Source organism: Portunus trituberculatus, chromosome 29 (assembly GCF_017591435.1).
Source record: "Portunus trituberculatus isolate SZX2019 chromosome 29, ASM1759143v1, whole genome shotgun sequence".
NCBI classification, from domain to species: Eukaryota; Metazoa; Arthropoda; class Malacostraca; order Decapoda; family Portunidae; genus Portunus; species Portunus trituberculatus.
The window spans coordinates 5,276,012-5,288,813 of record NC_059283.1 but is presented as its reverse complement, the minus strand read 5'-3'; the positions used below and the strand labels follow the sequence as shown (position 1 = coordinate 5,288,813).

The window sequence follows — 12,802 nt, the reverse complement described above, 5'->3', positions numbered from 1 at the left end:
AGAGAGAGAGAGAGAGAGAGAGAGAGAGAGAGAGAGAGAGAGAGAGAGAGAGAGAGAGAGAGAGAGAGAGAGAGAGAGAGAGAGAGAGAGAGAGAGAGAGAGAGAGAGAGAGAGAGAGAGAGAGAGAGAGAGAGAGAGAGAGAGAGAGAGAGAGAGAGAGAGAGAGAGAGAGAGAGAGAGAGAGAGAGAGAGAGAGAGAGAGAGAGAGAGAGAGAGAGAGAGAGAGAGAGAGAATATAGATGCAATTCGAGACACGCACACACACACACACACACACACACACACACACACACACACACACACACTCTCTCTCTCTCTCTCTCTCTCTCTCTCTCTCTCTCGCTCACACACAATTAAGCTTTACCAAAATAAATGGATATGTCGCGCACGTTAATGAAGACATGTTGAGTGTATTTGTAAACAGGAAGCCATGAATCAATGCTGAAATGAGACCAGTGTGTAATTAGGGATGCTTCTGTGATTCTCCAGCCACGGAGCCGAGAAATAATATACGTGAGGTGGAATCATTGAACGAACAGAGAGAAAAGAAGTGGATGAAAATTGTACCTGTGTGTTTGTGAAATGTTAACATGCGTGTGTGGATGTTGTATGAATGAAAATTGTGTGTCTGGAATGTAAGGTATTGAAGTAATGAGGAAGAAGAAGAGGAAGAAGAAGAACAAGAAGAAGAAGAAGAGGAAGAGGGAGAAAACTTTATTTGAACTTACGAAAGATAGTTTACTTATGCACGATACGATTAGAAACACGAAGGCAGTGGGGTTTTGATTATTACTGATGCGCTTAATGGACACACACACACACACACACACACACACACACACACACACACACAAATACGAATGATGTAATGGTGAGTACCTTGGGATGTTTGAGGTCATTCTTTGCCGCATCATCACCACCACCATCACCATCATCATCGTGGCTAGAATAATGAGCCAGTGAGACGCGCGTTCCTCTCTTCCTCCTCCTCCTCCTCCTCCTTCTTCCTCCTCCTCCTCCCACACTCAACCTCGCGCTATTGTGAGGCTGACAGCGCGTCCTTACCTCTTCCTTCATCCTCTGTCTTCCTGTTATTTTTCCTCCTCTCTCTCTCTCTCTCTCTCTCTCTCTCTCTCTCTTTGGCATGCTCTTCCCGCCCTTCGTCTCAACAGGAGGGCTCTTTGTGGCTCGCCTTAATGTCTGTCAGGGCAGTTTTTCTTATCGCGGATCTGACTTGTCTGAGTGTGTTCAGGAGTGCGTTCTGGGAGTGACTTCTGCGGCTTTTCAACCTGTCCAAGGGCGAATCTTGTGTTTTTTAAGTTACTCTCGTTTCCTCTGACTTGAAGGGCTATCGTTCTGCTTGTTTTCGGCTGCGTTATGTTTGCATTACGTTGTGGTTACTTTTACTTGTGTTCTGGTTGTTTTAAAGTGCTGCGTTTCGGTTGTATTAGTGTTATATTTAAGTCTTATCCGGATTATATTATCTTTGTGCTTATTTTCGTTCAGTTCTTCGTTCGGGTTGTATTGGAGTTATGTTGTAGTTATATTTAGTTATGTTCCGGCTGTTTTTAACCCCTTGAGTACCATGACGCGTTTCTATATTCATTCTGCTTACTATTTGGTGATTTTATGCAGCTTCAGAAACTTACGTGGAAATTAAAATAGTGAAGACTGTGGCCATTAATCTTCTGACCTCCATAGACCGTTCATAATGTCAACAAAATGGTCTAATCGTACACAAATCTCAAGGTAAAAATGTGTCCCAGAACTGAAGGAGTTAAGTGCTACGTTTGGCTTACATTGGTATCACATCTGGGTTAGATTGGTATTAGAGTTACATTCGGATTACGTTGTCTTGTAGTTTCGTTCGGGTTTTGGTCTCCGAAGCACAAACAGTGGGGAGATTTCTGATGTTACGTTACTTGTTGGTTACGGAAAAAATAGTAAAGTGGCGGAGATGTGTGCGTTCAAATTGCTCGCGTTTCGCACGGTTGTAATCTTGAGAGTAGAGAACGGTGGGAAAATTTTAGCATTGCATTCTGTTTTGGTTATGTGAAGTATCGCTGAGGTAAAAAAGGTACACTTGATAAAAAGAACTAGAAGCGGGTGACTGGAATAGACGCGGCAGTAAATTGGTAGTGCCGAGTCATTAGAGAGCTTTATAAGAAGATCCGGAATATTAATAGGCATGTAAGTTTTATATAGACCTACCGACTTCTTATATCTTTTCTTGTGTTATCTGAAATATTACTGAGTTATCCACGAGGAGCAAGTAAAGATAAAGATAAACAGTCCTTTGATATTACGAAGCTATCTTAAACACAGGGAACAAGCGAAAATAGCAATAAAGGTTTTTTTTATATATTACATTACTGAAATATAAGAAGTACCGCTGAGGGAAGATAAAAGATTACTAATGGTACGTTATTTTGATGGCTACGAGAAACAGGTAAGGTTCTCTTGTACGACATTACTGAGTTAAAAAAAAAAAAAATAGCGCTGAGAGATAAAAGTGTACTCATGTTACGGCGATAAGTTACGAGGAACAGAGATACGTAAAGACAAAGGTTCTGATATATTACTGCGCAGGTTACGAGACAGGAAGCGGTGCGGTGAAGATAAAAGTTTAGTCGTGTTACGTTACTGTGTAGAAGGGAAGCGAGGCGGGAGGTAGAGGCGCTTCTCGTCCATCAACAACAGTAACAACGTGAATGTAATGCCAAGACGTTTGCTTCCTCGCGTGCACGACTCACTGAGATGCTTCGTGTCTTAGTCTTTTGCGTGAAAGTTGAGGGAGAGCTGACTTAGATTGTTAGTTAGTACGCTGTGTGTGTGTGTGTGTGTGTGTGTGTGTGTGTGTGTGTGTGTGTGTGTAAGAAGAATACATAAAAAAGTATGCACAGTGGTGTTTATTAAGAAATGTTTGTACGTGTGTATATATGTATGCTTGTATGTATATTGACTTTCAAACATGATATATAAACACACACACACACACACACACACACAGAATTATATAGTGATAGAACTACCACCACCATCACCACCACCAACACCATCACCACCACCACCACCATCACCACCACCACTACTACTATTACTACTACTACTACATAACAGAGAAAGCTCAAACATTCACCCTTGGGCACGCCACTCGGCCGGAGGGAAGCACGAGCCAGTATGCAAACAGAAAAGTAAATAAGCAAAATAAAAAAAAAACTCTTCTCACGATCATCTGAATGAGAACAACTTAATTAAGGACACGAGATGCTTAAAGCTTAAAAAAAAAAAGGGCGAGATTAAAAAAGAATGAGTGAAATTAAAAAGGAAAAAAAGGAGAGTGAGAAAAAAAGGTAAGAAAAATTTGGAGCGAGTTGAATAAAGGCATGATGGGAGGTGAGAGGGAAAGGGAAGAGGAGGAGGAGGAGGAGGAGGAGGAGGAGGAGGAGGAGGAGGAGGAGGGAGAGTACTAGACTATTGCGTCCTTCTTCAACCTCTTCTTCCCTCCTCCTCCTCCTCCTCCTCCTCCTCCTCCTCCTGACACGTGGCCAACGCGCTTCAAAACAAATGAAAGTGAGACACAATCACGTTTCGCTTCTTCTTCTTTGTGCTTCCCTTTATCTCCCTTCTCCCCACTCCCTTTTATTTGTTTATTTTCTTCGTCTTTTTTTTTCTACCTCCCCTTGGCCTCCTTTCCTTTCATCACCTCTCTCCTCTTTGTCTCTATTCCCTCATTTTATATTTTAATTTTATTGTCTCGTTATAGTATTCTTCTTTTTCTTTTTCCATTTTCTTCTTGTCCTCCTTCTACTCCAGTCTTTTGTCTTTCGTTCCTTTCTCTTCTCTCTTCCTTTTCTTTTCTCTCTGGTATTCTCTTTCTTGCTCTTGTTATTGTTTTCCTTGTTCTTGTTTCATTTCTTCGTCCTGTCATCTCTTTCTTCACTTTCATCCTCTTCATCGTGTTTATTTTTTCTCTTCTATTCTTTCTTCTCTTCCCTTGCTTTCTCCTCCTTCATCCTTTCTCCTGCCTCTCCTACTCTCCCCTCTCCTACTACTCAATCCTTTCTCCTCATCGTCCTCTTTTTCCCCTTCATTCACCACCATTTCTCCAACTCTTCCCTCACCAATATTCTTTCTCCACCACCACTAACTCCTCCTCCTGCAAGTCTTCACAAAAACCGCACTAATTTTGGGTCACTTCACTATCAACACTCACGGGCTTTTGTTGCAAGTCTTCACGTCAACCCGCCAAGATTGTGTGCAGTTTTGGGCGAATGAGAGACGCTTTCTTTAAGGTTTATGTTGACGCATTAAACATACAAGTGATATTTTTTCTTTTTATTTTCTTTTGCTTTAAGCCTTTCACTGGTATTTGCCGCATCTTTCCCCAATGACAAGACACTCCAAGTCGCTCCTTTTTGTTCAGTATTCACCTCTATATTCAATTCTGTTAGGTGCGTTGACTACAGCGAAAGAATAAGAACAAATACGAGAGCGTCTTCCATTTGAGGGTAAGAATGGTGAGGAGAGAAGAGAAAATGTAATGTAAGTGAACCGTACGTGATTTCCAGAAACAAGGTCAGTGGACTTATGGAGAGCTAGGTGAAAAAATATCAAGTGAATGAAGACTGAATATATTGTAACGGTAAGATGAGAAGAAAGAGAGAGAGAGCGTAGTAACTATGGAGCAATGGTTTTAAAGACAAGGGCAAGTGACTCAGAAAATGCAGCGAGAGTCTAAAATAAATGTATGGAAATTATGAGTAAAATAATAAAGTACATAAAGAAACTATGATATGTGATTTTTAAAAAGACAAGAAATAAAAGTTGAGCCATCGATTATTTATTAAGAAAGGAAGAAAATTACAAGAAGAAAACTAAGAAAAGGAATGAGAACAGCAACTAGAATACCACCACCACCACCATCACCACCACCACCACCACCACCACCACCACCACCACCACCACCACCACCACCACCACCACCACCATCAACAACAACAACAACAACAACAAAGCTGCTACTACTACTACTACTACTACTACTACTACTACTACTACTACTACTACTACTACTACTACTACTACTGCTAAGGAATGACAACAAAAAAAAACAATTCCTTTTAACATCCCTACTTCCTCTTTCCTTCCTTCATTTTTACCCCGTAACATGAATGAATACATGAAAATAAAAAAGAATATGAACAAATCACTAAAACAAGGTAAATAGTAAGCCAGAATAGAACACAGCAATATTTCCCGGTACAGCGAATTAAGGTCAAGTCTACGAAGATCACGCATTGATAAAGAAGCGTCTTCAGTTTTGGAATGAAAGAGAGAGAGAGAGAGAGAGAGAGAGAGTGTGTGTGTGTGTGTTGAGCAGGGGAGTAATTTGAGCCAGTAAGGAATGAGCCCAACCTGTCTTGCCGTTGATTAAAGATATTTTACTGCAAGGGGGAAGGTTAGACAAGACTTGAGTGGCGGGAAGAAGCTCACGAACTGAGAGAGAGAGAGAGAGAGAGAGAGAGAGAGAGAGAGAGAGTGTGTGTGTGTGTGTGTGTAATCAAAACAAATATACATTAAAAATAGAAGGAAAAAAATTTGGCGTAAAATGAAGGTAAATAAATCTAATTGAAGACCATTAACTATCTAATGGGTTAAAATTACACTCTTGCTTTGCTCATCACTTACCTGAGGCGCAGTGCACACGTGATGATGACACCTGGTGGTCACTGCGCCGGCCTCACCTGCACGGGAATGATATTAAAGGCAAATTAATGATGATAATGGTGGTGGTGGTGATGACGGTGATGATGATGATGATGATGATGATGATGATGATGATGATGATGGTAATGATAAGAATAAGAATATGAAAAAAAATAAAAATAATGATAATAATAAGATGATGATGAGGGAAAAGATGAACAACAACAACAACAACAACGACAACGACAACAACAACAACAACAACAACAACAACAACAAATAGGCATATAAAAAATAAGACAACAAGTACGAATAAGAAAAGAGAAAAGGCAGAAAATGACCTTAATAGCAAGAAAGTAAAGTGGATGATTGAGAACAAGAGAAATCGCAAAAGAAAAAAAGAATAATAACAATATAAATAAAACGTGAAAAAAGAAGAAACTAAAGTAACATTACAGACACGCACACACACACACACACACACACACACACACACACACACACACACACACACACACACACACACACACACACACACACACACACGAATGATCCTCACGAAAAAGAAAGAAAAAAAGAAAGAAAGAGAGAAAGATTTAATTCAAACAGAACAAACAAAATCAGGAAGGTCACTCAAATAGAGAGAGAGAGAGAGAGAGAGAGAGAGAGAGAGAGAGAGAGAGAGAGAGAGAGAGAGAGATAATTACATGACTCTCTGACTCTCTCTCTCTCTCTCTCTCTCTCTCTCTCTCTCTCTCTCTCTCTCTCTCTCTGTAGGTTGTTTAATGCTCAAGAATGTGGGAGGAAGAAGACACTACTCGCTCCTTTTACTCGTCTTTCCTCCTCAGGCTCCCCTTCCCTGCCTCCCTCCCTTCCTCCCCGTCTCCCTCCCTCTCCCTCAGACATTCCCTCCCTCAGGAAAACTCACATTAATACTTACTCTTATACAATACAACTAGACCTCCCTCGGATTCACTCCAGAACTCCAAACACGCTGCCTGTCTTCACTCCACGCTTCCTTTCTCTCTCCTCCAGGCATACTCCAAGTCTTGCCTCAGTTCTCTTTCTCCTTCTCCTTCTCCCTCTCCCTCTCCCTCTCCCTCTCCCTCCTTCCCCATTCTCTTCTTCACGTACTCTGGGTTTTCGTGAATGTTTAAAGTGTACTTGTCTTGCATTTTTTTCATTTTTTTCTTGGTATGGCAGCTCTCTGAATTAGAATACCTCGTAGTCTTAAGCTTTCACCATTGCTAACTTTCCTATTCCTTTAAGCATTATAGTCCCTAAATTTACAGTGTTTTTTTTTTTTATATATCTATCCAGTGTCTTGTTTACTAAATTATGAGTCTGATTGGTCTTTTTTTCAAGTTTGCATAGATATAATTTTCAAGAACCGAGTTTGGGGGACACTAAGTTAACCCTGACACTATAAATATCCTGCAGCTACTCTCTAAGACTTTATTCTGAAGTAATTCTAAGGAAAACCTGCAGCACATATTCACCAAGCTGGTCCATAAATCTAATGCAAAAGTAACGAGCTTCAGTTCTGATTGACGCGTGCAGCACAAAATTTTCAACACTTATAAAAATTCTGAAATGAAAAGCCTTATTATGAGTTACGTTAAGTCTGTACCCCAACTATTTCAGGCTTAACAAGGGAACTTAACCCTCCTTGAGTACCATGACGCGTTTCCATATTAATTCTTTTTTACTATTTGGCGATTCTATACAGCTTCAGAAACTTATGTAGGGGATTGAAAAAGTGATGACTGTAGCCATTAATCTTCTGACCTCCATAGACCCTTCCTAATGTCAATAAAAATGGTCTAATTGTACATAAATCTCAAGGTAAAAATCTGTCCCAGTACTGAAGAGGTTAATCTCGAGTGCTCAGATGTCGTGCCCAATCTCTAAACTCCCAGTGCTTCTCTCTCACTAAGCCAGCCAGGCAGACAGACAGCGGTGAAAGGCGAAAAAATAAAGTGTTTCAAGAACGTACACGAAAGCAAGCAACCAAGGACACGCGAACACACACGTACGTACATATGAAGACGTACATGAGTGCGCAGGTACGCACGCACGTAGAAAAATACATACATAGATGTGTTAGTTGTATATTAAGAACAAGGTCAGAATATTGTAATGTTTGGTATAGAAAGGGTACACGCGCGCTCACACACACACACACACACACACACACACACACACACACACACACACACACACACACACACAGGTTTCAATGAATATGTATTCGGATTAACACCGAAATTATTAAAAAACTAAATTACGTAAACGAGAGAGAGAGAGAGAGAGAGAGAGAGAGAGAGAGAGAGAGAGAGAGAGAGAGAGAGAGAAATTACAATATCATATAAAGCACAATGACAGAAAACAAAAGTAAGACAATGAATAATGAAATAAAATCAAGGAGAGATGAAGAGGAGCAATAAAGATGACGATGAAAATTGCTACACACACACACACACACACACACACAGCTCATCAGATTGCCTAGTTCCGCTGAGGTAACTATTGGCTCCTCCCCCCTCTCCCCTCTCTCCTTCCCTCCATCTCTCCTCTCCCTCCCTGCATGCTCTTCATTCTCGGCCATTTCTCTTCCGTCCGGCCGTGAAGATGGGAGAGAGGGAGGGAAGGAGGGAGGGAAAGGAGGGAGGGAGGGAAAGAGAAGGGGGTGAGGGAGGGAGGTGAAAGAGCGAGTGTGTATAAAAGGTTTGGAACACCAGTCCGGAGCATCATTCCGCTTCATTCGACCGACTCCGCTTCGGATCTTCCTCTAGCTTCTCCATAGCTGCTTTAGTTCAGTTCCTTTACAGCTTGTTCTCTTCCCCTCAGCGCAGTCTTCGCCGGATAGAGTCTCCTCCCCTCTATTCTCATCTCAAGGCGTAGCGGTAACTTAGAGAAACGAATCATATTTTTAAGGTTTTCAAGCACCGGAGCTCCGCAAAACCGACACCATGAAGCTTATGAGACACTTAGTATTCGCCGGTAAGTATGGTTCCGTTTTGGTGGGTGTGATTGTGTTCCTACTTCCAAAACTATAGGATTGTAAGGATTCCGCGGTAACTCTTCCAGTAGCTACTGTGTTATTGTCTTAATATCTAAAGGCTTGCTGGGTGAAATAAAAGATAATTGCATCTCGCTAAAAATGGTAAAATAAAATAATGATAATAATAAGAAAAAAAATAATGATGATGATAATGGTAATAGTAATAATAAGTACAGTGGAGTTAAGAAATCAAAATAACTTACTTTTTGCCGTACTTCAATGTAGAATGCTCAAATTTTACACAGTATCACGTATTCACCTATAAATTTTGGATATGGTTTTGCATTCGTGGAGGAATATTCATGGCAGAGTGGTGAAATTACTCAAATAGCCTTGTGGTTTTCGATCTACCGCATCACATGTAGCCCAGGGTTCGAGTCCCGGGCAGGTGACTCTTACATGACTCAGCTGTTTCCTCACTTCTCCATACCTGGCGGGTAATGAGCACCTGAGTAACACGTACGGCAACGGTGATAGCAAAGTGCGAGTAGTGGATGCGTCCGGTGTCAGTGAGCGCGTCTTGCCACGCTCCTAATGGTAACAGGAAGCCTTAATGAAAGCTGTGGCTACGCGTCCTGTTATGTTTAGTTTCCTTTGCCTTCACGGCGCCATATGACCACCTTGTTGCCTCGCCGTAAGCAATTAATCACATTAGTACTTTCACTTTGCCATTACAACTCAACAGTTTCTACCTTTTACACGAAATTATTCAACATTCACCACTTTATTCACGTGTTTATCTGTCTACGTATCTATCTGCACTTCTGTACGTCTGTCTATCCGTCTGTCAGTCGGATATAAGTAGAGGCAGAAGTGAAGGTAACTCTCACTAACGATAGACAGTCGGGACCGCTCGAGACTGTAGTCACTTCAAGGGTTTCTTTTTAATCCCACTGTTTTTGCCCAAGTCTCAGATTAATGGCTGAGTTTCGCATTCATTTTTCTATTTCATTTTTGCATTTGTGATTTTAATTGCGGCGGAAGTTCCTTCTAAATCATGACTGCGTGACTTTGGTGTGTATGTGTGTGTCTCTGTGTGTGTGTGTGTGTGTGTGCTCTTACCTAACTGCTTTTCCACAAACTTGAGTCAAATACTGATATTTTTTTTCTATTTCCTTAAGCTTTATTTCAACACACAATTTCCTCTGATAACTCCTTCCACCAGTCAACATTTCCTGTTAGAATGTTATAGTTTCTTAAATCTTTCATTTTTAGTAACTTTTCTCTTTTCATCTGCACTCTTTTCACGTGCAGCCAACAAAAGTCATTAAGTCTTTTGCCAATTTTTACTTCCTTACACACTATCATGTCTCATCATCGCGTCTCATAATGGTGCGGTGTCATTATTCTGTTTCCTCTCCGTCATCTCTCGCTCTGGGTGGCGAGAGGAGAACCTGAAGTCTTTTCTCGCAGCTTAGGCCTTCCAAACAAGACACTATTTTCTATACAGTTCTATGCAGTCTTTCTAATAAGTTAATGAGCTTTTTATATAAAGACAAGAAATATTGCTTTTGTTAGTGTTGGACTTAGAGATGTCATATTTTTCTCAATAACTGACTATGTGACAACCACTCTGTCCTTGCATCGGCTTGTCTTCATTTGCTTCTCTCCACAGCCCTGCTCGGCCTCAGCCTCGCCAGCAGCCTCTCTTATCTCCCACCAACCAACGGGTTTAACGGCAACGGCGCCAACGGAAACGGAATTAATGGAAATGGCGTCAACGGCAATGGCGTCAACGGCAATGGTTACACCAATGGTAACGGCGTTAACGGCAACGGAGTTAACGGCAACGGTTACACCAACGGCGTTAACGGCAACGGCGTCAACGGCAACGGTTTTACTAATGGAAACGGAGTGAATGGCAACGGTTACACCAACGGAGTTAACGGTAACGGTTATGCTAATGGCATCAACGGCAATGGAGTGAACGGTAATGGTTACACTAACGGCAACGGCGCTGTCAACGGCAACGGTTACACCAATGGCAACGGTGCTGTCAACGGAAACGGTTACACCAACGGCAACGGCGCTGTCAACGGCAATGGCGCTGTGAACGGCAACGGTTACACCAACGGCAATGGCGCTGTGAACGGCAACGGTTATACCAACGGCAACGGCGCTGTGAACGGCAACGGTTATACCAATGGCAACGGCGCTGTGAATGGCAACGGTTACACCAATGGCAACGGCGCTGTCAACGGCAACGGTTACACCAACGGCAACGGCGCTGTCAACGGCAATGGCAATGGTTACACCAACGGCAACGGCGCTGTCAACGGCAATGGCAATGGTTACACCAACGGCAACGGCGCTGTCAACGGCAATGGTGCTGTCAACGGTAACGGTTACACCAACGGTAATGGTGCTGTCAACGGCAATGGTTACACCAACGGCAACGGTGCTGTGAACGGCAACGGCTACACCAACGGAGTCAACGGCAACGGCAATGGTTACAGCAATGGCAACGGCGCTGTGAACGGCAATGGTTACACCAACGGCAACGGTGCTGTGAACGGCAACGGCTACACCAATGGCATCAACGGCAACGGTGCTGTTAACGGTTACGGCGTGGACCCCATCACCGCCCTCAGCAGTGCCATCGGCGGCGGCGGCGTGGCTGGCGTCGACTACCCCATCCTTGCCTCCGTGCCTGTCACCGCCTTCACTTGCGCTGGTCAGCTTCCCGGATACTACGCCGACACCGCCCCTGAGGCTGGCTGCCAGGTGAGTCAGGGCGTCAGCACGCAGGGAAGGTCGGTCATTATGAGCTCTGAGTTCTTTCCGAAGGGGAAAGGTTGGCTGGGTGACCAGTAGGCGACCGTGGTTGTATATAGGAGACAGGAGACAGTTGAATTAATGGCAAGGGATAAAATCAAGTTGTGTTTCATGAGAAACTTTCCAATACTAAGTCAAGTTTAAAACTGTTAGCTGTCTCGTCATGGTAACAGTAACTTTTATACTCATTATAAACTTTATATTCTAATGCCTCCATCATCATAATCATTATTAGTTACTTCAAAATCCTTATAAATCTTATATTCTAGCGCCATCATCACTGTCATCATCAATAAGTTTAATTCCAAAACAAAACTTCAGATTCTAGACTTGGTTATACTGGTGACGAGATTCGATGAGTCACCTGACCGAAAAACTTCTTATTTCTCTCTCCTGCATTTCATGTTCCTTTATCCTCCGAAAGGTGTTCCACATCTGCCAAGCTGACGGCCGCCAGGACTCCTTCCTCTGCCCCAACGGCACCGTGTTCAACCAGCAGTACTTCGTGTGTGACTGGTGGTACAACTTCGACTGCTCCACCGCCACTCAGTTCTACGGCCTCAACGCCAACATCGGAGTCGTCAACGGCGCCAACGGATATACTAACGGTGTTAACGGAATTCTCAATGGTAACGGACTCAATGGTAATGGCTATGCCAACGGCAACGGAGTGAATGGAAACGGCTACACCAACGGCAACGGTGTCAACGGAAACGGCTATACTAATGGCGGCAACGGCAATGGAGTGAACGGCAACGGCTACACCAACGGTAACGGAGTGAATGGAAATGGCTACACCAACGGCAACGGAGTGAATGGTAACGGTTACACCAACGGCAACGGCGCTGTCAACGGTAACGGCAATGGTTACACCAACGGCAATGGCGCTGTCAACGGCAACGGCTACACCAACGGAGTCAATGGTAACGGCAACGGCGCTATCAACGGCAACGGCTACACCAACGGTAATGGCGCTGTGAACGGCAACGGTTACACCAACGGAGTCAACGGCAACGGTAACGGTTACACCAACGGCAACGGCGCTGTCAACGGCAATGGCTACACCAACGGCAACGGAGCTAACGGCAACGGCTACACCAACGGCAACGGCGCTGTCAACGGCAACGGCGCTGTTAACGGCAACGGCTACACCAACGGCAACGGCGCTGTCAACGGCAACGGCTATACCAACGGCAACGGCGCTAACGGCAACGGCTACACCAACGGCAACGGCGCTGTCAACGGCAACGGCGC

General features: G+C 43.4%; 1 protein-coding gene across 1 annotated transcript in view; it reads left to right on the top strand.

Moving 5' to 3' along the window:
* The first annotated feature begins 8,473 nt into the window (after positions 1–8,473).
* Positions 8,474–12,802, top strand: part of LOC123510460 (uncharacterized PE-PGRS family protein PE_PGRS54-like) — a 5,392-nt gene continuing 1,063 nt past the window's right edge. The window contains 3 exon segments of the mRNA XM_045265652.1: positions 8,474–8,712; positions 10,389–11,497; positions 11,973–12,802. The exon segment at positions 11,973–12,802 is cut by the window's right edge and continues 188 nt beyond it. Coding sequence (XP_045121587.1) covers positions 8,682–8,712; positions 10,389–11,497; positions 11,973–12,802 — 1,970 coding nt within the window. The 5' untranslated portion in view covers positions 8,474–8,681.